Genomic DNA, 24,887 nt, shown 5'->3' on the forward strand with positions numbered 1-24,887 from the left:
AGCAGGCACCAGTAACATCTCCATTGTGAGACTTGTTACAGTTTTTGGCATATCGAATACGACACAGGTAGCTTGCCAGGCTTTGCCATGCGGGCGGGATACTCTCGGTAGCTTGCTGGGCTCTCTTAGAGGGATAGAGGAATCAAACTCAGGTCGGCTGCATGCAAGGCAAATGCCCTACCCACTGTGCTATTGATCCAGTCCTTACATATAATATAATCAATATATCACTGTAGCACTGTCATCCTGTTGCTCATTGATTTGCTGAGCAGGCACGAGTAATATCGCCATTGTGAGAATTGTTGTTACTGTTTTTGGCATATCGAATACACTACGGATAGTTGCCAGGCTCTGCCGTGTGGGCGAGATACTCTTGGTAGCTTGCCAGTCTCTTTGAGAGAGACAGAGGAATCGAATCCTCGTTGACCGCATGGAAGATAAACGTCCTACCCGCTGTGCTATCGCTCCAATCCTTATATATAATGTAATCAATATATGAATACATTAATACAATATAAAATCGATATTATGTGTGACTGAATATAATGACATAATACCTTCACTTACAACTTTTTAGGGGAACCATCCAAGCAGTACTCAGAAGGCCTGAGGGCTACTCTTGGCCTTATGGTTCAGTGTGTGGGTCAGTGGTATAGGTCATTATTCAGGCCAAGTGGCATTCAGAAGCCATGAGGACTATACCGGTCAGTACCTGGGCTGGGGGTGTTGTTGGTGGTCATACTTGGGAACTTGCGCATGACACAAGCCATTTACTCCAATGTTCTGGATTATCTACCCAGTTTTACATTTAAAGAAAATGTAGAACTTTTAAAGAAAATTTGTATATATGTCATATTGTCTATGACCTTCCTTTTGCTGTAACTTCAGCCACAGCCAATAGTAATCTTAATTTAATTAAGAGCAGTGTTGAAAAAGCATCAGGGAACTCACATTTGATGGCCTCAAGTGTATTTGACAGTGAGATCTACCCTGGCTTACTCTGTTAGTTTATTAGGGTGCTTATTGAAAACTGGCATGGAGTAACCATTAATAGTGAACAATCATAATTTAATGCTAATCTAATCGACAATGTAAAATTACACACTAATATCTTGCCAGATGTTTCAAAAGTAAAAATGATAAGGAGGACAAGCTAATGTGTTTATTTTTTACTTTGGGCCACCCTTGGCAGCGTGTGGACTTACTCCTGGATCTGTGCTGAGGGATCTCTCTTAGCAGGCTTGGGAACTATGTGGTGTGCTGGGAATTGAACTGGCATTGACCACATGCAAGGAAAGGTCCCTGTCTCCGAAGCTGTTGCCCTAACCCCCAAGCTAATGTATTTAAAATATAGAGACGACCTTTATTTTCCAGTTTTAATTCAAAAGCAAGAAACTATTTTATTTAAACTATTTAATATAGCTGAAGCCATTTGTTTCATAGTCTGTGCATATCTTTGTGTTGTGGCTAAGATAAGAAAACTCCAAGGTCCAGAAAACGTTTACTAGGGAGTCTGACAAAACTTCTCATACCTAAACCAAACTCCATGCATGTATCTGGACTCCAGGACAGGTAGTCTTTTTTTTTTTTTTTTTTTTTTTGCTTTTTGGGTCACACCCGGCAATTTACAGGGGTTACTCCTGGCTTTGCACTCAGGAATTACCCCTGGCGATGCTCAGGGGACCATATGGGATGCTGGGAATTGAACCCAGGTTGGCCGTGTGCAAGGCAAGCACCCTACCTGCTGTGCTATAGCTCCAGCCCAGTAGTCATTTTTTGTAAAGGTAATCAGTAGATCTTAGGGTCATTGATCATCTCAATAAAATGAAGCTGATATTTTTGGAGCTTTTTACAATCAAGACATGATAACAAAAGTTAATTTTTTTACCTATTGAGTTTAGCCATATTCATCACATTAAACCTGAATTGAGGGTTTAATTCAGAAAATTGAAGGTTTAATTCAGAGATAGTTCAAAGGGCTGGAGATGTGCTTTGCAAGTTAGAGCCCTGGGTTCATTGCTGGCACCACATGGTTCTCCCAAGCACTGACGGAAAAAACCTTGAGTACTGAGCTGGTAATAGCCACTGCATATTGTTTAGTGTGGCCTTCAGTCCCCCACCCCCCAGTGCAAAATACAAAAATCTTGAATTCAAAGAAATAATGGTATCAATGGACTGCTTTTAGGTTGATGCTCAAATTTTATTTATTATTTGGTTGATGCTCAAATTACAATGGGAAAATCAAGTTTTGTTTCTGACCACGCCTCTCTGATTTCTTGATCTCTCAGAACTGAAACTGAAGGTAAATGATCCGTCACAGGTGAATCATAGTTTGTAAATGGCAAGGAGGAAAGAGACATAGGTGGAAAGGAAGTCCTCTCTGGGAGGGGAATGGAACAGTATCCCAAGATTGTTATAACAGAGACACAACAACGCTCATCTGGAGAAAGATAAAGCAGAAGTTATTTCTTCTTCCCATTTTTCTTCTCTCTCCTGTTTTCTAGGACAAAGTCATTGGAGAGCTTACTAGAAATGCAGATGGTTTAAAATTAGAGTCAAAGATGACCTGTTTTTTTTTTTTAAGTGCTCTTATGCAATGTGTTTTAGTTTTGACTGTGGCAGAAGAGGGTGTGAGAACCGCCCTGAGTCTCTCATTCCTAGGGCTGCAGTATGAGAGCTGGGTGGGGCTGTTCCTCCTCGTGACCCCATCATCACACAGGGTTCTGACAGCTACCACCTTGTCATTTGAGCGAGGAGAGAATGACCAATGTCTTGGGCCTTCCCATGGAATTGTCGACCAGCTTGGTGAACCAGATTCCTGGGGCTACCAGTAGCAGTAGGAAGATCTGGAAATGAAAAGGGAATCTGGAGTTCTTCAGTGAAGACTCTTTAGATCATTTGGTCTGGAGATCTTAATGGAAGCTTGCTTCGAGGATCATCTTCTGTGCAAATGTTTGATTTCCTCTACTCAGTTTTTGCTACCCTTCTCTTAAAGAATCGTCTCTGTCATCTTGTCTTTATCGTCTAATGCTATTAGTAAACAATTCTCAACACTGCATGATAGTCGCTCTGGACTGTCCCTTAGTTCTTCCTTCCTTGTGGTTGTTCCTCCCGCCTCTGTTCACTCACTGAAGCCCTACCTGACCTTGGGTACTCTTGTTTCCTGCACACTTACTTCCTGATCTTTTCCTTCCTGAAAACCTCCCACATCTGTGGTACTAGACAGTTCGATAAGCACTTGTTCGACAACTGAGCTATTTATATTAGCTTTGTTCCCTGTCTAAAATACACATTCCTGGGCAGTGGGGGCCAAGGGAAAGGAGACAGGTTTTCCTCTTTTGTTTTCAATGAAATAGCTTTACCATATGCTCGTATAACCTATCAAAATAGTTTTTTTTAAAAAAATGCATTTACGTCCCTAGTTTTGTGTACAGTAAAACATCAGAATTAAAATAAAGGGGAAAAAGGCATTTTATTGACCAGCGTGATAAAATAAAAATCTATCACATCTACCTAGCTTTGATACATGTCTTTCACTCTGAAAAAAAATGACAGTGCTAATAAAAGTAAACCAAACCAAATCCTGTCTGGCTTTATGCTAATAATAATGCCTTTACTTCATGTGGGGGGCTTCCAGATTAGTATTTTAAAAAGTCATACTGCATATTGGTGCTATTTCCTTAGCTGTTCTCAAATGAGAAAAAGCAGCCACCAGCTATCAAATTTCTAGCCTGGAAAAATCCATCAAGGCCACTGGACACAGACACCATGGGGACATCATGCAGACAGTTCATAAAAATAACTTGCCCAACATTTTTGGAACCTGATGCAAGTTGTACTTGTGGCTCCGTCTGTTTCCGTAGCTTTATCCAGTAACAACTTGAAGAGAGGCCCAGGCACCCAGCTCTGAGAACTTGGATGCTACAGGAGAAGCACAGTTTAACATTAAGCTGTAATTAATAACTCAACAGAAAATTAGCTTAGGGAGACAGAGCTACTAGAAGGCAGTTAAGATTTAAGATTCAGTCAAGGGTCGAGCTGGTAAACAGGTACTTATCTTCAATCCAGACAAAGGAGGTAGTACAGGTACAAGTATTTGAACAGAGCCTTGTCCCAGATCATTTGGTGCTCACCATATGGGGAGTCCTAGGTCTGTGTTCTATCACTCTGGGATCACTGACTTTTCAGGTACTGAAGATACTAGCAATGTGACTAGTACCCAGATAAACTAATAAGGTATTTAAGTGTTCCCCTCATGTGTGCTCTCTTCCAATCACTTTTGGTGGGAGGAGGGGGAGTTGGATTATGCTAGATAAATGTAGACAGATGGAAAATGATTGGAAGGGAATCAGCATGCATGTGAGTGTGAATATTCAAAAGGAAAATTTTGTGAATAATTTGAAGAATAATTTGGGGGAGTAAGTGGGTCCGTGTTATAGAGTAAAAGTAATGCCAAGTAAAGGAGTTAACGTTTATTTACTAGTTGCTGAAGGATTTTGAGCAAGAGAGGAGTATTTTGTGACAGTAAAGGGCTTAGATTTTACTGATTAGTTGCTAAATATTTTTGAGAAGCACGAGAATGTTTTGTGAGATTTTCTAGTGATGTTTTGTAATATATTAATGATGGGAGAGTGAGCCTAAAGGTTGGGAAACTGGTTGGAAAATGTCTGAAGTATCCTGGTGTGGTGTCATTTTAATGTTGATGGCAGGAGAGGACAGAGTAAGGAACATCCATCAACACTAGTGTGCTAATAAAAATGGAATGGCTGGGGCTGGAGCCAGTAGGTAGGTAGGTAAGGTGCTTGCCTTGCACACAGCTGCCCTGGGCTGACTCCTAGCATCCCATAAGGTCCCCTGAGCCTGCCAGGAGTGATGTCTGAATGCACTGCCAAGACTAATGTCTGACCACCATGGGGTGTGGACCAAACACCCTTCCTCTGACTCAAAAAAAGAAAGAAGGAAGGAAAGAGAGAAAGAAGGAAAGAAAGAAAGGAAGAGAAAAGGGAAGGAAAGGAAAATGGGATGCTTGCAGATCTTGAGGAAGAGAACTAGTCAAAGAGGAGTTCTATGGAACTAAAAAAGAGACAATTTAACAAATTGCTTGGGTAGTTCAATGTTACTTTGCATTCACTAACACAGTCTATGAATGCTGCTTCTCCAAGGAAGTTCTGAAAGCTTGACAATATTTGAACACAACTTTGGGTTACTCTAAGAAAATCCAAAGGGAGCAACTGACCTTTCAGGCAATAAAAAGAGACCTTTGTTAGGCAGAAAGGACTGTTTAACTTTTCAAATGGGTGCACCCTAAAATAAATATTTAGCTGGGGGAGAAACAGACTCCAAAGGAGGCTTTTGAAGATAGCTGGGTAACAGCATGACGAGGTGTTGTCGGCTTGCATATTTCTGTGCCCTTCCCTTTACATGATTCTCATTAGTCCACATTAGTGTGTAGGATGAGTGGACTAGCATTTTTATCTGTAGTTTGTTTCTTCAGGAAACACTTTTTTAACTGTCCATTTTTTCCCCTTGTCACTTGGCTATGTGGGTCATTTTGCTTTTTATTGATGAGATACCCCACTGCCACCGCCTCTATCTTTTTTTCTGAGTTCAAAGTAGTGGGTTCTCGTGTGTTTGATTTATCACACACTGTTTCAAAGTCTATCGGTTCCCGCCCCTCCCCTACCTTTTCCTTCGTTTTTTGGGCGACGCTACCTTGCTCAGGACTACTCCAAGTTGGGTGTGGGAGGGGTGCGGCGGGGTGGTAGCTGTCATTCCTGGCAGTGCTAGGGAGACCGTGCAGTGTCCAGGATCAAACTGGGGGTTCTGCACGCGAAGCTTGAGCTCCATTGGAACAGTCTCTCTAGCACTCAAAGTCTATTCTTAACACCAAGTCCTTTTGTGTGCTAGCACCTTTACCCTAGAGGTGTAACTTGCTTCTGGAGTTTCTGATGCGGATGGTGTTCTCGGCACTAGGGCCCAGCAGCATGTGGAATGAAAAGATGAGAGCAGGTGTGTGCGCGCAGGTAACGTTGAAAGCCCAGCTGGGACCAGATAGAAGGACGGGAACCTGGAAAAGTCGTGTAGGTGGGAAGAGAAGGGAAGTCGGGACTAGGGTATACCTTACGCTCACTCTACGCTGCAGCCCGACCGCCCAGGCAGGCGGGCTCTGGAGGCTGGCGTCCGGTGCCCGCGTCTGTCCGAGCCTCGGCGTGCTCACCTGCGCGTCTCGGCTGGAGGCAGAAGTTCCCAACTTTTCCTCCAGCGGGCGGAGGAAGGGTGTTATTAAGTTTGAAAGGGAAGTCCCTCCCTCGTCCCGGAATTCTATTGGTCAGGGCCGGCCCCACCCCCAGCAGAGCGGCCCCGGGATTGGCCGGGGGCGGAGCCGGGCGGAGCCGGCCGCAGGCCCCGAGCCCTCGGCCACCCCGGCCCAGGTGGCAGGTGGGGCCGGACTGTCCGCACCGCCGCCGCCGCCTCCCCGCGCGCTCGCTGCCCGCGGACCGTGAGGACCGCGCGCGGGGAACGGGACCGCCGAGCCCCGGCCATGAAGACCCTCAAGTCCCGTCTCAGGCGGCAGGACGCGCCCGGCCCCACGGCGTCCAGCGCGGCGGCCACCGCCGCCCCCAGCGCGGTGAGTCCCGCGGCCCCGCGCGGCCCCGCACGGCGCGCCCGCCCGGTCTCGCGGTCCCCGCCCGGCCCGGCTCTCCGCGGGCACACGCGCCCCGCGCCGCGGCGGCGACCACCCCGCCCGGGCTCTCGCGGGTGCCCCGGCGCGCGCTGTCCGGGCTGCGGGCCGGAGGGAGGGGCGCGCCCCGCGGGCCGGGTGGGAGCTCCACGCGCTCCGGACGCGCGTGGCGGGGACCCCGGCGGGGCGCCGGGAGCGCGGGGCGGGGCTGGCCGGAGGGCGGGGCTGGCCGCCGGCCCTTGGTCCCCCCCACCGGGGGTCGCGGGGGGCGGGGTGGGGGACCAGAAAGCCCCGATTTGAGGGAAACCGGGGAGGCGGTTCTGGGGGCGCTGGACGTCCTGCGCGGGACGTGCGGCCGGTCCACCAGCTGCCCGGCGTCAGGGCGCGCTCGGGGCGCGGGGCCTGCGGAGCTGGCAGGGGGACAGGACGCTGGAGAAACAGCCTGCAGATGTGGGGGGCGACCGTCTGGCGCGTTTCAGGAATCAGCCTCATCAGAGCCGCTGTCACTCGGGGTGAACGTCTCCAAAAGTCCCCCAGAGTCACAAGCGCAAAGGGGGCTGGACCGCCAGCTGCCCAGATGGTCATCGGAGTAAGTCGGGGGGCGGGCTGCACTGCAGAGTTGGCCAAGAGTGCACGGGCTGAGGCGGGGGCAGGGAAGAAGAGGGAGAGAGACAAGACAGAGACAGAGAGAGGAGAGACAGAGACAGAGAAGACTCAGAGAGAGGAGAGACAGAGAAGAGACAGAGGGAGAGAGAGGAGAGAGAGATTATTCATTAATCTGTTTTTGCTTTTGAGTTAATTCAAAGCTCCCTCCGCCCCTTTAAAGGGCAGACTAGAACTTGTAGCAGTGTTAGTGTCTTTCATTCTCAATTAAAGAAAGAAAGGATAGCTTCAGACGGCACGGTTTTTGAAGTGTTGTTTGATAAAGCTTGAGGTTGTTTTATGGAAGGAGAGATTCCTTTGTTTCCCATTATTTGAAAACTAACTGGCAGAAGTGTCCTTTAGTGATCATGAAGGAATCTGTAGTTCATTACGTGCGATTTTTCTTTGGCAGGACAGGCTGTGTTGCGCTTTCTGAAAGACACTTGCGACTTCTGTTTCCCCCTTTTCTTTGCCTTTCAAACGGGATTCACATCCATTTGGAGGTTTATACATCTTTAAAAAAAACTTTAAGTTTTATACTGTTTCCTTAGAAGGCAGTGCATGTAGTTGTTATTCGTGTTATCAGCATGCCAGTTTGCACTTACACATTTGGAACATGAAGCGCCTCTCCTAAGCTTAAATCTTCAGCACTCGGTTAACTCAACATCCTATCTTGTGCTTGAAATAATAACATAAAATAAGAGAACATATGGTATGGATAGAACCGCTCCACTTAGAAAAAGGGAGCATCTCTGAGTTTAAGTTCAATATTAAATTCTGTAAAAATTTTAAGTGAAAGTAAAATGAGTGTTTTGAGTAATAAAGCCAAACCAAGAATTGCTAGAGTAAAGTGAATGAAAGTAAGGGAGAAATTGCTTCTTGCAGCTTTAAACCATAATCCTGTATGTCAGTCACTTGTATACAGATTGTTATGATCCAGGTTTTTTTCTTTTTTGCCTTTAAATATTTTAAATGTCCCTTATTTGCTTTCTACTACAGCAAAAGTCTCTTGCCCACCAGTGTCTTTCCACAGATCTGCTCACACAGGGTCTCAAGCCACACTGGTGTTAACAGTTGTTTCATGTCCCTTCAGAGAGTTTTGCAGAAGAAAGCAAATGTGATCATACGTAGTCTTTATAGAAATGACAGGATGCTTTACTCTCTGTTCCATATTCTTTGAACATAAATTTGTAGGCCAATTCAAATCTTTTGCTAAAATGTATAATGCTGTGAGGATCAAACCTACCTATATTTCAAGCCTGTGCTACTTGTGTGCACATGTTTTCACATGTATGTATATGTGCATGTTTATATGTTTGAAGGGTAAATTCATAAAAGTGCAGTTGCTAGCTAAAATAACATTTCTACATATGTAAAATAACATTGTAACAAAATTTATATTTACAGTTTTGAAAATTTAAAATTTCCTTCCATGCATCATTATTATCTTAAATAACAATTGACAGAAATGTCATTTAGTGATATTGGATGTGTGAGAAATTGTTTTCCATTTCTCTTTTTATGAATGAAGGTGAGCATCATTTCATTTTGAGTGCTTTGCATGTTCTTTACTGTGACTAGTTTATCTTTTTTATTTTTATCATGTGTACTTTTTATCGAACAAATTAGTCTTTTCAGTGTGATCTCTAAAAATTAATTATTTGTCTTTGTTGATGGTAGGTTTTACTATGTAGAAAGTGGTTCTGTTGTATTCTAAATACAATTAAATTGATGAAATTTTATCTTGCAATTTAGGCTTTATTTTGTAATTTATAGTACTAGATAAAATAACCCCCGCCCCCCCAAATTAAATAACCATCTGGGTTGTTTAATTTGTTTTTGCTATTATGGTTTTGATCCGTATAGATTTATTTCTAGTTTAAGGTTAGATATTTATAGTTTTCTCTTTTCCTTTCATTTTGTCCCTCAGGGATACCCTAAAGCTTTCATTTAATTATCATGAAAATGACCCCAATTTGCTTTGTACAATTTTGACTTGACAAAACATTTTAAATGTTTATTTTATAAGTATTTAATGTTATTTATATGGAGATACATCTGCAGTAGATTGAGGTATTTGATACTGTATGGTATGATAGTGTGAAATACAAAATATTAGCTTAACGTGTTAAATTATAATTATATGCAAGTTACTTGCAGAAAAAACTCACTTAAATATTTTGAATAGTATTATTTTTAAATATGCCCACAGCTTTATTGTTCACTAAATGGGATGTTTATCACTATGAATAAATGTAGTTTGCAAATATAAACTATGGGTAAAATGCATCTTAGATGCCTTTAATTAGTTAAATCTGAAGATAGTTGCATCTTTGAATCATAAAACAAGATAATTTTTGTTGTTTCATTGATTTTTAATTACTAAATTGAAGGTTCATGTTTCTGAAGGGAATAATTAAATGCTTTCAGATCTTGTCAATTATATGCACAGTTATGTGTACAATTATATGTATAATAAGAATGCACTTCCATTTCACCTAGTTGAGGCTAAGAAATTTGAGTAAATAAAATTAAGGGGCTCTCATTCTAGAACTAGTCAAAATACTGCAAAACCAATATGTACCAATATTGTAGCTAGACTTTTTGTTTTTAGACTACACCCACTGGTACTTAGGGCTTATTCCTGGCTCAGTGCTCAGAATTAATCCTGATGGTGCTTGGGGAACTCTCTGCATGCAGTGTGGGGATCATGCCCTCGTTGCCCGAGCACCTCACCCCTGTACTGTCTTTCTGGCCCCTTGTAACTAGACATGTTGGAAGGGGATTCTGCTTTGAATTGTATCTATATTCAAAATTGTAGCTGAGAAGATCCTTAATTATTAATCTCTGACCTGGGATTTTTTATAGTGATTATTTTTTCTGTTCTTTCTCTAGGATATTCTTAAGATGGGGGCAATGAAATGATTAATGAGCAACCAAATATGTTCTAAAGTGCCATATTAATATCTCAGAGCCCTTAGATAATATTGGTTTTTTATAAAAGAATTTAAGAGCTACAAATATAGCAATTGAAAAAAGTCTTCAAAAAACATCTTTTGGTTCCCACTGAGAACAGAATTTAGATACTCAGAAAGCATTAATGGATTGAGGTTTTGTTTTTATTGTGATTTTGAGAGTTAGGACTTGTGTCTTCCATGATTTGAGGGCTCTTTGAAAATACGTTGATGTTATTATTACTAAAATTTTGGGGTGTGACTAAGATCACAAAAAATGTTGTTTAGTTTAAACGGTTATGTTCAGGTTAAACTCATGATAATTGGGGACTGTTAACTCATTTTCATTAAAGATGCCAACCTTCCATTAAAAATGCTTACCTCAGAACGGAAGCTTTATTTAGAACTTTCCTAGTGCTAGTCCTGCATTGTTTGTCAGTGATTTTTGAAAGGAGTGCACAATAAAGAAATCCTCCTAAAATTTTTGGATTTCAACCCAACAGTAGTTTTGTCCAGGTCATGATATTGATCTGAATTGCTGAACTTTATTATAATAGCCAGGCAAATGACTAAATTACTTTTGGTAACATTGAGTACAAAACAAGAAAAAGAAAAGTAGTTAAGGGTTTTAATTATTTTAATAAGATTGAGCTTATTAGCCCAGGAATTGGACCTTGCTCAGTAGTTACCTTATTTATTTTGGAAAACATTTATGGAACACTGAATTAAGGCTAAAGAATGAGTTAATAATTAGATCCTCAGTGAATAAATGGATATCTTCAAGGTGGGAGCAGAAATTGTTCATGATAACCAGTAATGAGATAGTTTAATCTTCTATAGGAATAATATAGTTGTAGTGGGTTGAAATCTTTAAATTAATATGTTTGTTGTGAAAATAACAGCAAAAAAGGGGAAATTTAGCATGCTTGGAGGATACTAGACAACTAGTATTTTTTTTTAATTGAGAAAATAAAAAGAATGAAATATGCTTTCCCTAAAGATAGCCAATATTCTAAAAGGGGGAATTTCTCATGAAAGGGGATTGGGGGGTGGGATACTAGGGACATTGGTGGCAGAAAATATGCACTGGTGGAGGAATGGGTGTTCAATCATTGTATGACTGAAACTCAAACATGAAAGCTTTGTAACTATATCTCACAGTGATTCAATAAAAAATAAAACAAGAGAAAAAGAGAAAAAGAAGAAAGGTATGTTTACCCCAACTAATAATAGAATTGGTGATAGAATTGGAATGTGTCAGTTTTGCAATTGCCAATGAGTGAATGGATTGAGAATGGTGATTATCAGTATTACTAATTTCTCAGAAATAAAAATGGATTTAATTTATCACTGTCTCTTAGTAGCTGTCTAAAGGAACCCAGCTGAATATGGTAGCCCTCTCTATCGAGTCACAATTTTATAGAAAACACAGGAGACAGGAGAATGAGGAAATACAATGAAAAATATCCTGATCTTGGTTAATCACAAAGTAAATGGCATGGTTTCTTCAAAAATCAGTTAGAAGAAGAAAAAGTGAAAAGATAGTGGAGTTATTGGAAAATGAGATTTAGGACATAATCCAATTGCAAGAGATGATCATTGGAAAAATTATTTAGATAATAATTGAAAAAATTGAAATGCTTACAAGACAGCTTAGAAAATGTGAACACCAACTAAATGCCCATGTTTTATGAACATTTTATTCTAAAAGGATTAAATGGGACGTTAGTGGTAAATGGTTATATTTATAAAGAATTTTTGTCTTTCAGAGGAACATTGAAAGTATGTTATTTACAGTAGAAATAAGTGAAGTTTGGAACTTGCTTCAAAATCATGTGTGGGTAGATAAGTGGAAGTGAGAAGGGGTATAGTTGAAACAAACTTGACTCTGAGTCATAGCTGGGGGGATCATGATATATTTATTATTTAGTTTTGTGATATTATCTTTTGCATATGTCCTGACATTTCTGTGATAAGAAATATCAAGTATAGAATTTATGGTTGGTTAGCTCTCTCTCTTATTAATTAGGGTTTATTTTGATGGGCCTGGGGCCAGTTCTGGCAATATTCAACTCAGCTCTGCAGGCCTGACTATTCAGTTTCTTTAACTTTCCTTCCAGTAGAGCCAGGGACCACTGGGGCCTCACGTGGCAGGGCTCTGGAATTGATGCAATGCCAGGTATTAAATGTGGTATCTCATGCCCGCAGTGCATGTACGTCAGCCCTTTGAGCTACCTTCCCTGTACAGTCATCAGTTTTAAATTACAAATAGTTTAAGAGATCTAGACACAAAATGGCAATACTAATAAAAGCCATAATAGAGATGTGTATCCATTATTGTGGAAACCTGGGTGTCTTGGGTGGTGTGTTCAGGGAAGAAGGGAGAAAGGTGAAGCTTGAGCCTGTTTGGAGAGTTTGAAGAGCAGCAAGTACAGTATTGTGGAGTTGTGAAATCACCCGCACTGAGGAAGCATCAGGTCTAGAAAGGAATATGAACTACGGACTAATGATTGCGGCTAAGTTTTTTTAATTGAAGTGAGATACATAAATCATTTTAAAATGAGAAATTCAGTGATATATTGTCCATTTACAGTGTTATCTAACTACCATCTCCATTTAGTACCAAAACATTTTCATCAATGCAGAAGAAAACCCTGTACCCACAATTGCTCGCCACCTCTTCTCCCCCTAACCCTTGGTAACCACGTCTGAGGCTTAGGTAGGAGAGATATAAGAAAGGATGAAATCCCTTTCAGAGTAGACAATAAGGACAAATGGAGAAAAGAAATGTCATAGAGTTGGGTTTGACGGGGAGAGGAGGGGAGCTGAGGTGTCAGATCAGCTTTGGTGGACCCTCGCAGGGCCTAAGCAGGGTCAGTAGGAGGAAAGGTTGGGCCTAAATCTTGGAATTGCTTAAGATGTGTCTTGTTATTTTGAGTATTATACAGAAGCAGAGAATCATATGATTAAATGTGTTCTGGGTGGATTACTTTGATATTTGTATCCAGGATGGGTTTGAACAAATCTCTCTTAGATTTAGGTTGATCATTCATGAGGCTGTGCAGTAGTAGAGGCAAGAATGAGTGAGAGTCTATACCTTGACAGTGTTGGGAGGAAAGTCAAGGAATTGCCTGCTGGCTCCCACTGGTGCTTACTAAGCTCTTGGGCTTGACGCAGTGAGTGAAAAGTGCTATCCCTGAATGGACTCCTGATGTTCTGAGGGGAAGAGATCATAGTGGACGTCTTTTTAAAAAAAATTTTTATTTTATGAGATAGTTACAATCTTTCATGTTTGGGTTACAATTTCACAATAATCAAACACCCATCCCTCCACCAGTGCACATTCCCCACCACGATATCCCGGGTATACCCCCCCTTTTCCACCCTCCCCCTGCCTCTATGGAAGACAGTATTCCCCATACTCTCTCTCTACTTTGGACATTATGGCTTGCAACACAGACACTGAGAAGCCATCATGTTTGTTCTATTATCTACTTTCGGCACGCATCTCAGATCCCAACTGGTTCCTCCAGCCATCATTTAGTGGACGTCTTCTATGTTAGTAATTTAGCCTGATTTTACAAGTGCGCTTATGGCCGATTTGGATCAAGTGTATGTTAATCATATATCAACTTGATCAGATTGAATTGTATATACTCAATGTTCCCATGCAAAGTGAAAAGTACCTTTGAGAGTTTAACTTGGCAGGTGGGAACACTGGTGTTGGCTGTGATATTGGAATTTTGTACATGGGAACCCATCATTAACAATATTGTAAATCACAGAACCTTAATCAGTACAAAAAGTTAAAAAAAAAAAAGAGAGACAGAAAATTTAACTTTGCTAATCATGACAAGCACTTTTATTTAATTGATTTGCTCCAATGTTTTAAAAGCTTTCTCATTGCCTAATCATTGGTTTAGACTATTATGAGATATCAAGGCTTAGCTTCATAGCTCTGTGTGTCACTCCTTGTACCACCAAAGAAACCAACTCTACTTCTTCCCACTTGCCTTCACTTTCTCTCTGGTAACTACCATATTTAAATCTAACACTAGAAGTTAGTTTAGTTTTGTTTTTTTGCCACTTCATTTGCTTCAAAAATTCATATACCACATTTATGAGTTAAATGGCGATTGTCTCTCACTTCCTTGGTTATTTCACTTTGTTCAGTCATAGCAAGCTTCATTGATTTGGTTCCAGAAGGTATTATTTCATCTTTAACTGCAAGTATAACATTCCGTTTAGTATACATACTACGGCTCCTCCATCCAGTCATCTGCTGATTGGAATTTAGGCCGATTCCTTGTTTTGGATGTTGTAAATAATGCGGTGATGAACATAGGAGCGCAAATACCCATTTGAATTAGTGATGTCATATTCTTCAGCTAAATGCTCAGGAGTGGTCCTGCTGGAGCGTAGGGAATTTGCATCTTCGTCCTTTAAAGGAATCTCCATGCCATTTTTCATCGTAGCTACACCGATTTCCGTCTCACCAACAGTGCACTGGAGCTTTGTATCCTCCACATTTTTGCCAATACTTGTTCCAATCTTGATATAGGCCATTTTTACTGACATGAGGCAATATTGTATTATGTCTTTCATTTGCATATTCTTAATAAGAAAACAAGTGGTATTGGACATTGTTTCATGTGTCTGTGGGCCATTTCTATGGTCTTTGGAGAAGAACCTGCTCTTTGCCCATTTTTGATTATACTCTTTGATTATATTGCTTTGTTGTTGTATGAGTTGTGTCGAAACATATCTCTGAGGTTGAGATCCTGGTATGCATCACCTGTCTTCAGACCATTCCTGTTTAGGGTGACTGTTGATAAGCACTTGCTTATTCCATTTCTGTCATTTTCCAGTGTTTTTTTTATTTCTGTTGTTTCTCTCCAGTTGTTTCTCTTTTTTTCATATGGGTGGTTTACCCTATGGATTCTCTCCATTTCTACAGTTTTTCATCTAACCGTCTTTCATTCAGATTTTTTTGGTGTGCTTAGCCATGGGAATTGTATTACACTTTTGAATATCTCAAGATGTTTTTGTATGTGCATGTGCATATGCTGGTATTGGCCCATCGTCTTTTGACTGTCTGGTTTTTGTCCTTTTCTTTCTCCCCTTATTTCTTCTATTGTTGTGTCACATCACTGTTGTTTATGTTTTTGTTACTATATTACTGTTTATTCCCTTGCTCAAGATTTTGTAATCTTCTCTTTCTTCTTTTCATAAAGAAGAACTCCTTTCAACATTTTTTGGGGGCGGGCAGGCATGTCTAGTGGCAGTAAACTATTTGTTCTGCTCACCTTGACTTCTCTATCATATTTGAATGATCATTTTTTAGGTAAAGTATCCTTGGCAGGAAGTTTGTGTCTTTTCATAGTGTAACTATGCCACCCCACTCCCATGTCTGATTTGCCTCGAATTCTGATGAAAAAGTGACAGTATGTACCTTTGTATGTTACTTTTTTCTTTTTCTTTAGCACCATGCAGTATTTTTATCATTAACTTTTGATAGCTTAACAGTATGTCTTGGTAGAGATTGCTTTGGCTGAAAAATGTTGGCGTTCTTTCTGCTTTCAGCATATCTACGTTCCTTTCCTTGGGTTTGGGACATCTCCAGCTATTAATTTTTTTTGATGTAGTCTCTTCTCCCTTCTTTTTTTCTTTCTGATGGAGATGGATATTTTTTTCCTAGACTTTCTTCATGTTCTTCTAAATCTTGATCTTTCTCCTCTTCCATTGGAATCATCGTGTGATTTGCTTTGATTTAGTTTAGGTTAGTGTTTTGGGCCACACCCATGGATGACCAGATGCTATTCCCAGCTCTATGCTCAAGGGTGACTCCTGGTCGGATCAGGGGACTCTATATGTGCTGGAGATTGAACCCAGGTCAGCCACGTGCCAGCTAAGTGCCCTCCCATTGTTCTCTCTTCAGCCCCATTGCTGTGATTTTATTGTATTCGAGTTCTGACATTCTTCTCTGTGAGAAGAATGCTTGTCATACTTACCCTGCTAGACTCATTCTGCATGCTCTCAGTAGACAGAGTTTTTGTTTGTGATTTATTATCTTCTTGGTGAAACACTCCTTGTGCTCTTGTAGTGCTTTTCTCATATCATGGGTTTGCTTCTCTGTGTGTAGAGTTGAGATTCTCTAGGTTTTTTGGTTTGTTACAATGGGGCTTTGTCTGTTGTTTGCCACCTCCTCCAATTCCATGTTCTTCAAGTTTGTCCTCTGGAGATTTGTTATTTTCTTTGAGGGAATATTTGTTTATCTTGAGCAGCATAGTTTACATTAGTATTAATATTCATGCCGTAGGCATACAATGTTATGTACCACACCTATCACCAAGGTGCCAGTACCTTCCACCACTGCCCCTAGATTCCATTTCTTTTTCATTTTGAAAATTATTTATTTTTTAAATTTGGAGCCCAGTCTTTTATAATACTGTTAGTGATAGCGTTTCATCATTACTGTTACTGACGCACACAGAGTTCCTGCATAGAGTGTTCCAGCACCACCCCTTCTGCCAGACTGTCTTCTTCCCTCCACTGTTGTGTCAGGCGCCCTTCCCTCCACAGTCCCCTGCTCCCATATTTTTATGTCCTTGACTGCAGATTTTTTCTCCTGCATCTACAGTAACCTTTTTTTCCCCTGTATCCTGCAGGTGGCGCCGTGTCTTTGTTAGAATTCTTTATTTCAGAGGTCCCTACCTGGAGCTGGAAGGAAGGAAAGAAGAGTTAGGCCCCAGATTTCCCGTGGGAGTGGACACAGAGGGAGATACCCTGCTGCCCCTGGCCCTCAGGTCACTTGAGTCCCCTCTTCTGTCAGCAGTGTGCCTCCCAGCCTCTGCTCTGGGCCATGACTGGATGCTGCCTCTTCCCTGACAGGGGGTCAGGGGACAGTGCCCCCAGCCAGCTGCTAGTAGCCCGGGAACATGCAGGACTCGCTTTTGTCTCTTCCCCCCAGAGTGCAGTCCACCTGGGATGGCAGTCGGGCCGCTTTTCTAGTCTTTGCCCATCTCCTGCTGCTGGCTTAGGTCTGGCTGCAGTGACGGCAGCTGGTTTGCACTAAGGGGTTTCACCATCAAGTCCAATGCTGGCGGGGACCCTGCGCCTTCAGAGACTGATACAGGCTCCCAGACAAACCAGTTGGACAAACAACATCCAGAGACTTTTTTTTTAAAGCAGTTAATTTTTCTGTTAAGCAATTAATTTTTGGTTATACTTTAGCAGGGAGCTTTTCTGGACAGCGTTTTTTCCTGCCATTCCATTGCAAATTCTAACCTCTAACTATTAATTTTGATTAATTGAAAATAAAATTGCAAAGAAAAGCATAATGAACTAAGATCCATCTGCTTTGTATTAGATGCAAAGCTAATTTTCTATATTTATGCTCCGTGTGGATGTGTATATATACACACGCTTTTTTTTCACTGAATGTTATGGAAGTTGCAAACATTTTATTAATCCTCAAATATCATCTTATCCACCACTTAAGAATGAAACATCTTTGATCTGCATCTTCGTGATGATTAGTGATGAAGAGCATTTTTTCATGTGCCTTTTGGCCATTCGGATTTCTTCTTTGAGAAAGTTTCTGTTCATTTCATTGCCCTATTTTCTGATGGGGTTGGATGGTTTCTTCTTACAGAGTTCAACCAGTGCCTTGTATATCCTTGATATCAACCCCTTATCGGATGGGTATTGGGTGAATATCCTTTCCCATTCTGTAGATTGTCTTTGTATTCTGGTCACTGTTTCTTTTGAGGTACAGGAGCATCTTAGTTTAAGGTAGTCCTATTTGTTTATCTCTGTTTCCACTCTCTTGGTCAGTGGCGTGTCATCTTTGAAGATACCTTTAGCTTCAGTGTCGTGGAGGGTTTTGTCAACCTTGTCTTCAATGTACCTGATGGATTCTGGTCTGATGTTGAGGTCTTTAGTCCAATAGCTGTTAGAAAAGATGAAGTCATGAAATTTGCATATAAATGGATCAACATGGAAACTATCATGTTAAGTGAAATGAGTCAGAAAGAGAGGGACAGACATAGATTGCACTCATCTGTGGAATATAAAGTAACAGAATGGGAGACCAACACACAAGAATAGTAGAGATAAGTACCAGGAGGTTTGCTCCACGGCTTGGAAGCTGGCCTCACATGCTGGGGGAAAAGGCAGCTCAGATAGAGAAGGGAACACTGACTAAAGGGTGTATGGAGGGCTTGCTCAGGATGGGAGATGTGTGCCGAAAGTAGACTATAGACCGAACATGATGGCTATTCTATACTTGCATTGCAGACTACAACACCCTAAAGGAGAGAGAGAGAGTAAAAGGAAATGGGCCTGCCACAGAGGCAGGGGGTGGGAGGTGTGCTGGGAGGGACACTGGGAACATTGGTGGTGGAGAACAGGCACTGGTGGAGGGATGGGTACTCGATCATTGTATGACTGAATGTAAACACGAAAGGTTGTAAGTCTGTAACTGTACGTCATGGTGATTCATCAAAAAATTAAAAAATTTTAAAAAGGAATGAAACATCTTACCATCTGTAATATAATGTTATAGTTTAAATGTGACCCTTTATCTGTCACATAAGTATCCTAAGTAAGGATATTTAGGCCTTATGCTTTATGAGGATGAAGCAGTGTTGATAGAAATGTTTTCTAGTTCTTAACATTTCTTGATTGTGTGTGTGTGTGTGTGTGTGTGTGTGTGTGTGTGTGGACAGGGAGTGGTGTGGGCCACACCCACCAGTGTTTAGGAGTTACTCCTCGCTCTGCATTCAGGGTTCACTCCTAGTGGTGCTCGGGGACCATGTGGGATGACAGGGATCAATGCCAGCTATGGCCACATGCAAGGCAAATGCCCTTCCTGCTGTATTATCTTACATTGTGCATGATAACACTGGCTCTTAAGCTTCAGTAATATTGATGCATGATCCTGATTATGTTTGTGACATCTCTGAAACAGTAATGTCCTCATAATGTTCTTTTGAATGACTCACTTATGAACACTGACATATCAATATGTTTATCGGGGAAACTATATAAAGACCAGCAGCAAGAGAGAAGCCTACGGTCCTCTGGACTTCAGGACTGACCCTGAGGAAAGGAGCCGCCGTGCAGGTGCAGGGCTGGGCAGAGGGAGGAGGAAGGTGGTGGATGAGCCCATGCGGTCCTGGGCTCTCAGATCTGGTATCGTGCTGATCCTGTCACTGGACTGAGCCAGGGACCAAGACTTGGCGGCCAGCTGCCGGTGTGAGGTTTCCTTTCCATGTCCTGCTCCTAGTCCCTCTGCTGCCCTTGTCCCTGCTGATGCTAAAACTAGTAGAAGCTGCCCACAGACTCTGTCCCCCACAGAGGTTCTTTTGCCTGTGAATTGTGCACATCTGCATGATGGCATCTAGACCACACTTGGAGAAATACTTTCAGTACTCCGACCCTCGGACGACACTTCCCTGATTGTTGACTGAACTTTGCTTCATCACAAAGAGTGATAGCTCACTGGATTCTTAAGCATTAATCAGTCACTTATTTGAGAATGAACTTTTAAGAAAAGGCACATGTTGTGTATACTGTGTATTAGACCTTGTTCCATAGGGAATGTAAGTAAAAAAAAAAATACAGTGGTCCAGAGAGATAGTACAGAAAATCTCTGCAGCTATGACCGCAGCTCTAGCTCCAGTCCCTGGTACTTCATATGGTTTCCTGAACACTGCAGAGAACACTTCTGAGCACAGAATCAGGAGTAACCTCTGAGCACTGCCAACTGTGGTCCAGTAACTACTGTAGCACTGTAGCACTGTTGTCCCATTGTTCATCTATTTGCTCGAGTGGGCACCAGTAACGTCTCCATTGCGACACTTGTTACTGTTTTTGGCATATCGAATACGCCACCGGTAGCTTGTCAGTCTCTGCCGTGTGGGCGGAATACTCTTGGTAGTTTGCCGGGTCTAGTAACCAAAGAGAAAAAACCCAAAAAAACCGCAGGCTATATTCAAAATTATTTTCTTTAATTTCTTTTCTCTAACCTCAAAAATCATCACAAATTCTATTTAAGAATAAAACAGTACCATTTTGGATAGCATGTAAGTTACTGAAAATGTTTACATATATATGCATATATTGCATTACATATAGTGATTATAAATTAAATTCTTAATAAGTCAAAATTTGACTAAGTGATTAAGACTGTTAAATACCTGACCATTTTGTTTTTTCATATTGGTTTATCCAAATTTTTATAAAAATTTTTAAATTTTTGTATAGTATAGACTATTATTTTATTTTCCCCTGCATGAATAGAAGAGAAAGTAGGATGCAGTTTTAAAAGTATTTTTATTGCATTTTAGTGTCAATGCCATCTTAAAAAGAGAAATTTTATAAGCAAAAAAGATCAAGAATGACAAGAAGTCCGAAAATCTGCTGTAGTTGAGACTGCTACTGAGAAGCCCTTTGAACATGGGCATATGACTTAATTGTAATTCTTTCGATTTTTGTTCCTGCAAGACGGTGATAATCCTGCTTGCCTTTCTACCGTACCAGAGATTCTGGATAATTAAAAATATGAAAACATTTTAGAAGTGATAGAACATTTAAAACAGAATTTAAGCTATGGTTGTTATGTACCCATTACACCCTTACATTTGTTTTTGTTAGGTATGCCTAAAATTGTATTCACCTCCTTCTGAAAAGATAGAATATTTTGCTTTATTAGGATTACAGTAACATTTATTGTTTATGTGTAGAAAGAAAATATCTGAATTACAATTTGAACTTCTTTTTAGAATGATTTTGCATGAGTGGAGAATAAAAAGAATTAAACTTTTGTTTTTGTACAAAGGAGTTCTGAGTTGGTTAATGGGGAAAAAATAGCATAGTTGGGATGGAAAAATCCTTTATAAAGTAACAAAATACAATCCCCCATACCCGCCCCCCAATATAGTTTCATCCTAGATTCAACAATAAGATTCAGAGTATTTGCAAGCTGTGGAAAATATTACAGTGCCTTTGACACAGACTTGGAGCTGTGTAGAGTATTATAGTGTGACCCTGAGGAAGTTCTTATTCTGTAGTGTCATTTGTAACTATCAATGTGCTCTTTCTACTGATTAATGCCAGTAGACAATATCCTGGCTCATTTTCTGGGAACAAATCTTTGGGATTCTGTAGAGGACACTTTACTTGTGTATTTGTCATTGTACCGGCTATAATTACTCTGAGACAAAAGCTTTTTAGCAAAATTTAGTTCTTCTAATACTTGGCAGATTTTTACAGGTGTGTGTGTATGTTAACGCTTTCCTTTCCTGCCCTCATTTTTCAACAATAGGAACTTGGGGACTCTTACTAACCCTTGGGTCTGGTGTCATGCTCGTTTTTAACCCATTATAGTTGAGATTTGGAGAATTCTAGGGCTGGAGAGACAGTTACAGGGGTAGAGGCACTTACCTTGCTCAAGGCTAGTCGTGGTTGTATCCCCAACACCAAATATGGTCCCCAGGCCATGGCCTGTAATATGTATTGCTAGGCTTGATTTCTGTGCACAAAGTCAGGAGTAAGTCCTGAGAACTACCTGTTCTCAGGAGTCTCCTGACTCCCACATACACTCTTCCCTCCAAGTAAGAAAGAGTTCTCTGTTTTGTTTAAGTTGTAATGTTCCTGAAGACTAAAAAAAAAAATGTTTTTCATCTATTACATTACACCTAAATCCAACATATATTTCTTTGGTTCTGTCTGCCACTCTCTGCTCATTTGCTGCATTTGTGTGGTGGGCCAGGGGATTGTCTTATACCAGTATCCGAGTAAGGCTCTGCAGCGTGACCCCAGGTTTTATCCTTAGTTCTTATGTTTCTTCATGAGGCCTGAAAAGGCTTAATTTTTTTTTTTTTGCTCACTTTCCTCCCTTAATTTTTATTTGTTTTTAACCTATAGTCAAACTTGAGTTTTATGCTATAGAAATTGTTACTGGTTCAGAGTTCTTTGCTTCTGGTTTTTCCAGGAATTATGATTTGGCACTAAAATAGCCCTAATCTTTATTTTCTCCACTTTCATGCTTAATTTTCCCCTAAATGTTAAAACCTCTTATTGTAACTGGAATATTAGACCCCCCACTAAAATGCTAATTTCGCAGAAATATCTTTGTTATTTTCAAGTAGGGAAAACGTTAACTCTTTTTTTGTTGTTGTTGAACAAATTTTAAAATTCATTTCGTTTAATTTTATTTCTGAGTCTTAAAATAATCTTACAATTTATTTCTTTAACAAGAGTGAAACTAGAGTTTTAACATTCTTGGAATGAAAAAGATTTTTAGTTCAGTGGTTAGATGACCCTTAAGCTTTTTTGAATACAAATCAGAGATTTATTTTCTGTTGTGAGACATTTCCCATTTAATCCTCTTTGAATATGATGAGATAATTTGCACATGATTATGTTATGACGTGGCAAATGAGGTTTTACAACTGTAATTAAGGTTAAGAATCACTTGGCTTTGAGTTAGTTAAAAAGGAGATTATATAGGTGGACCTGTTTTAATCATGAGTCCTTTAAAAAAGTGGTCTCCTCTGACTTATAGCAAAATTGAAACCAGAGGGATTGGAAGGACAAGGAAGATTTATCTCGTTGCTGGCCAGAGGTGGATGGGGCCATATGGGAAGGAATGTGAGTGTCCTTAAGGGACTGAGGTTCTGGGCTGATGGCCACCAAAGAAATTGGGATCTCAGTTTTATAGCTGTTGTAGATCAGTAATTGTCTTCTATCAGCGTCCTGAAGGAGCCTGCAAACAGTTCTTTATTGGGGCAGGTAGTAAGAGGTTGGGTCAACACCTGGTGGAGCACAAGTGCTCTTCCTCACTCCGTACACAGTTGGACATCACTCCTGGTGCTACTTTGAGCCCATATGTGGTGCCAGGGAATGAACCAGGGTCAGCCATATGCAAGACAAACACCTTAATCCCTGTACTACCACTCAGACCTGAAAGGCAAATTATTTTTCAGAGAAAAGCTGAATCTGGCTTGACCATGATTTTGGCCTTGAAACACCCTAACCAAAAGATAGAATCAACTCTCCCTGTCCTTCTGACCTATAGAACTATAATGTCTTTATGCCTTTAAGTTTGTCATATATTTTTTCTGCAGCAATAGAAAACTAATATGCAAAACTATTTTCAATCATCTGAAGAAAATTTGGGGAAAATGTTTAAGTGAAGAAAGTCAGATTAAAGATATAGGTAAAACCTTAAAAATAGTCATTAGTCAATGTTTTCTATTTGTTTTGATGCTCCTTTTTATAATGAAAATGATTATATTAATATAATTTGTAACACTCATTTGTGTAAAATCAGTAGTTCAGTTATACTGGGGAATTCATTAATGGGAACATGCAAATTCTTACGTCTGAAAGACTCCTGACAAGTGTTGCATGTGAAAAGCCTCCGAGTATTTTCTCTAATTTTATTTCATTACTGTATATATCATTAAGATACTTGGCATCAAGAACCTGTTGGTAAAAACTAAAAACCCTACGTTCCATAACTTTCGTTGACTAATTTGCTGAAGTAGTATCTGTCCAGCTGTGAGGAGTGCGTGGGCTTGCACATTCTTTGGAAAGCAATTCTCTGCAGAGGCGTAGGAGTGACCTTTGGAAAGGTAGGTTTAAAATTGCCTAGAGAATTAAAATGTGGGGGAAAGGGGATAAAATAAGGAAGTGAAAGAACTTGGGTCTATTGTTACTTGTCTTCAAGCCACTTCAAGTTAGCCTATTGAAGAGTTTTATTGCAAGGGGTTCTGAAAGCTTTTTCTATACACACCTTGCATGCAGAGAGCAGCAGACTTGCTCCTTACGTAGGTCTCATTGCATTCCGACTGTTCATAGCCTGGGAAAGGGTGAGTCACAGAGGAGGAAGGAACTTCGCTTAGGACTCATTATAAACAGTTTTGGGTGTGGTGGTGTGTTTTAGTATAATCTTAAGTCAAATGGAGTGTCTCACTCATTGCGATGAGGCTTGTTGCGTAGGGGGTTTTGTAGATTCTAACTTGTTAGAATGAACTTTCCTGTGTCTGCTTCTGGCTGAGTCAAAGCAGAAGGTTCTCTGTGATCAGGACAATAAGCAGGGGGGAATAACAGTTCAGCTGCCTGCGAGACAAGCCTCCTACTTCTCTGGCCCTTTAATGCTTCTTATGGTGGGGATGCTTATAACTGTCTTTGATTTTTTCCCTCTCGTTAATAATTTTGGACAGAGGCTATTTTAGTAAAGTTTTAAATTGGGATTGTATTTGTTCTCTTTCTGTTGTAAAAACAAGGTAGCCATTGAGAGTTGAGTAAAATGAACAAAGGAGATACCATGAAGGATAGCATGTCAGTGATCTTTGGGGGTCTGGATCGTGTATGGATAAGGAATTTGGATTGTGTTTGGATCCTTATCTAAAGAATTAAGTAGGCTACTGGGACTCTTGTTTATTTGTTTAATTTTTTTTTAATAGAACATCCCACAATTTAGGTTGCTTTGACTATTATCGAATTATTACTTTTAGGTCAAACATTCATGGCAAGAATATTAAACTTTGGAAATATTTTTATATATATATATATATATTTTTTCTTTTTGGGTCACA

At 40.6% G+C, this 24,887-nt stretch overlaps 1 protein-coding gene across 1 annotated transcript in view; it reads left to right on the forward strand.

Moving 5' to 3' along the window:
* Positions 1–6,450: 6,450 nt before the first annotated feature.
* The window catches only part of UACA (uveal autoantigen with coiled-coil domains and ankyrin repeats), an 85,718-nt gene continuing 67,281 nt past the window's right edge, over positions 6,451–24,887 (forward strand). Inside the window, exon 1 of the mRNA XM_055133690.1 lies at positions 6,451–6,628. Coding sequence (XP_054989665.1) covers positions 6,542–6,628 — 87 coding nt within the window. The 5' untranslated portion in view covers positions 6,451–6,541. The remainder of the gene's footprint in view (positions 6,629–24,887) is intronic.

The sequence above is a fragment of the Sorex araneus genome, chromosome 3 (assembly GCF_027595985.1).
Source record: "Sorex araneus isolate mSorAra2 chromosome 3, mSorAra2.pri, whole genome shotgun sequence".
Taxonomy (NCBI): domain Eukaryota; kingdom Metazoa; phylum Chordata; class Mammalia; order Eulipotyphla; family Soricidae; genus Sorex; species Sorex araneus.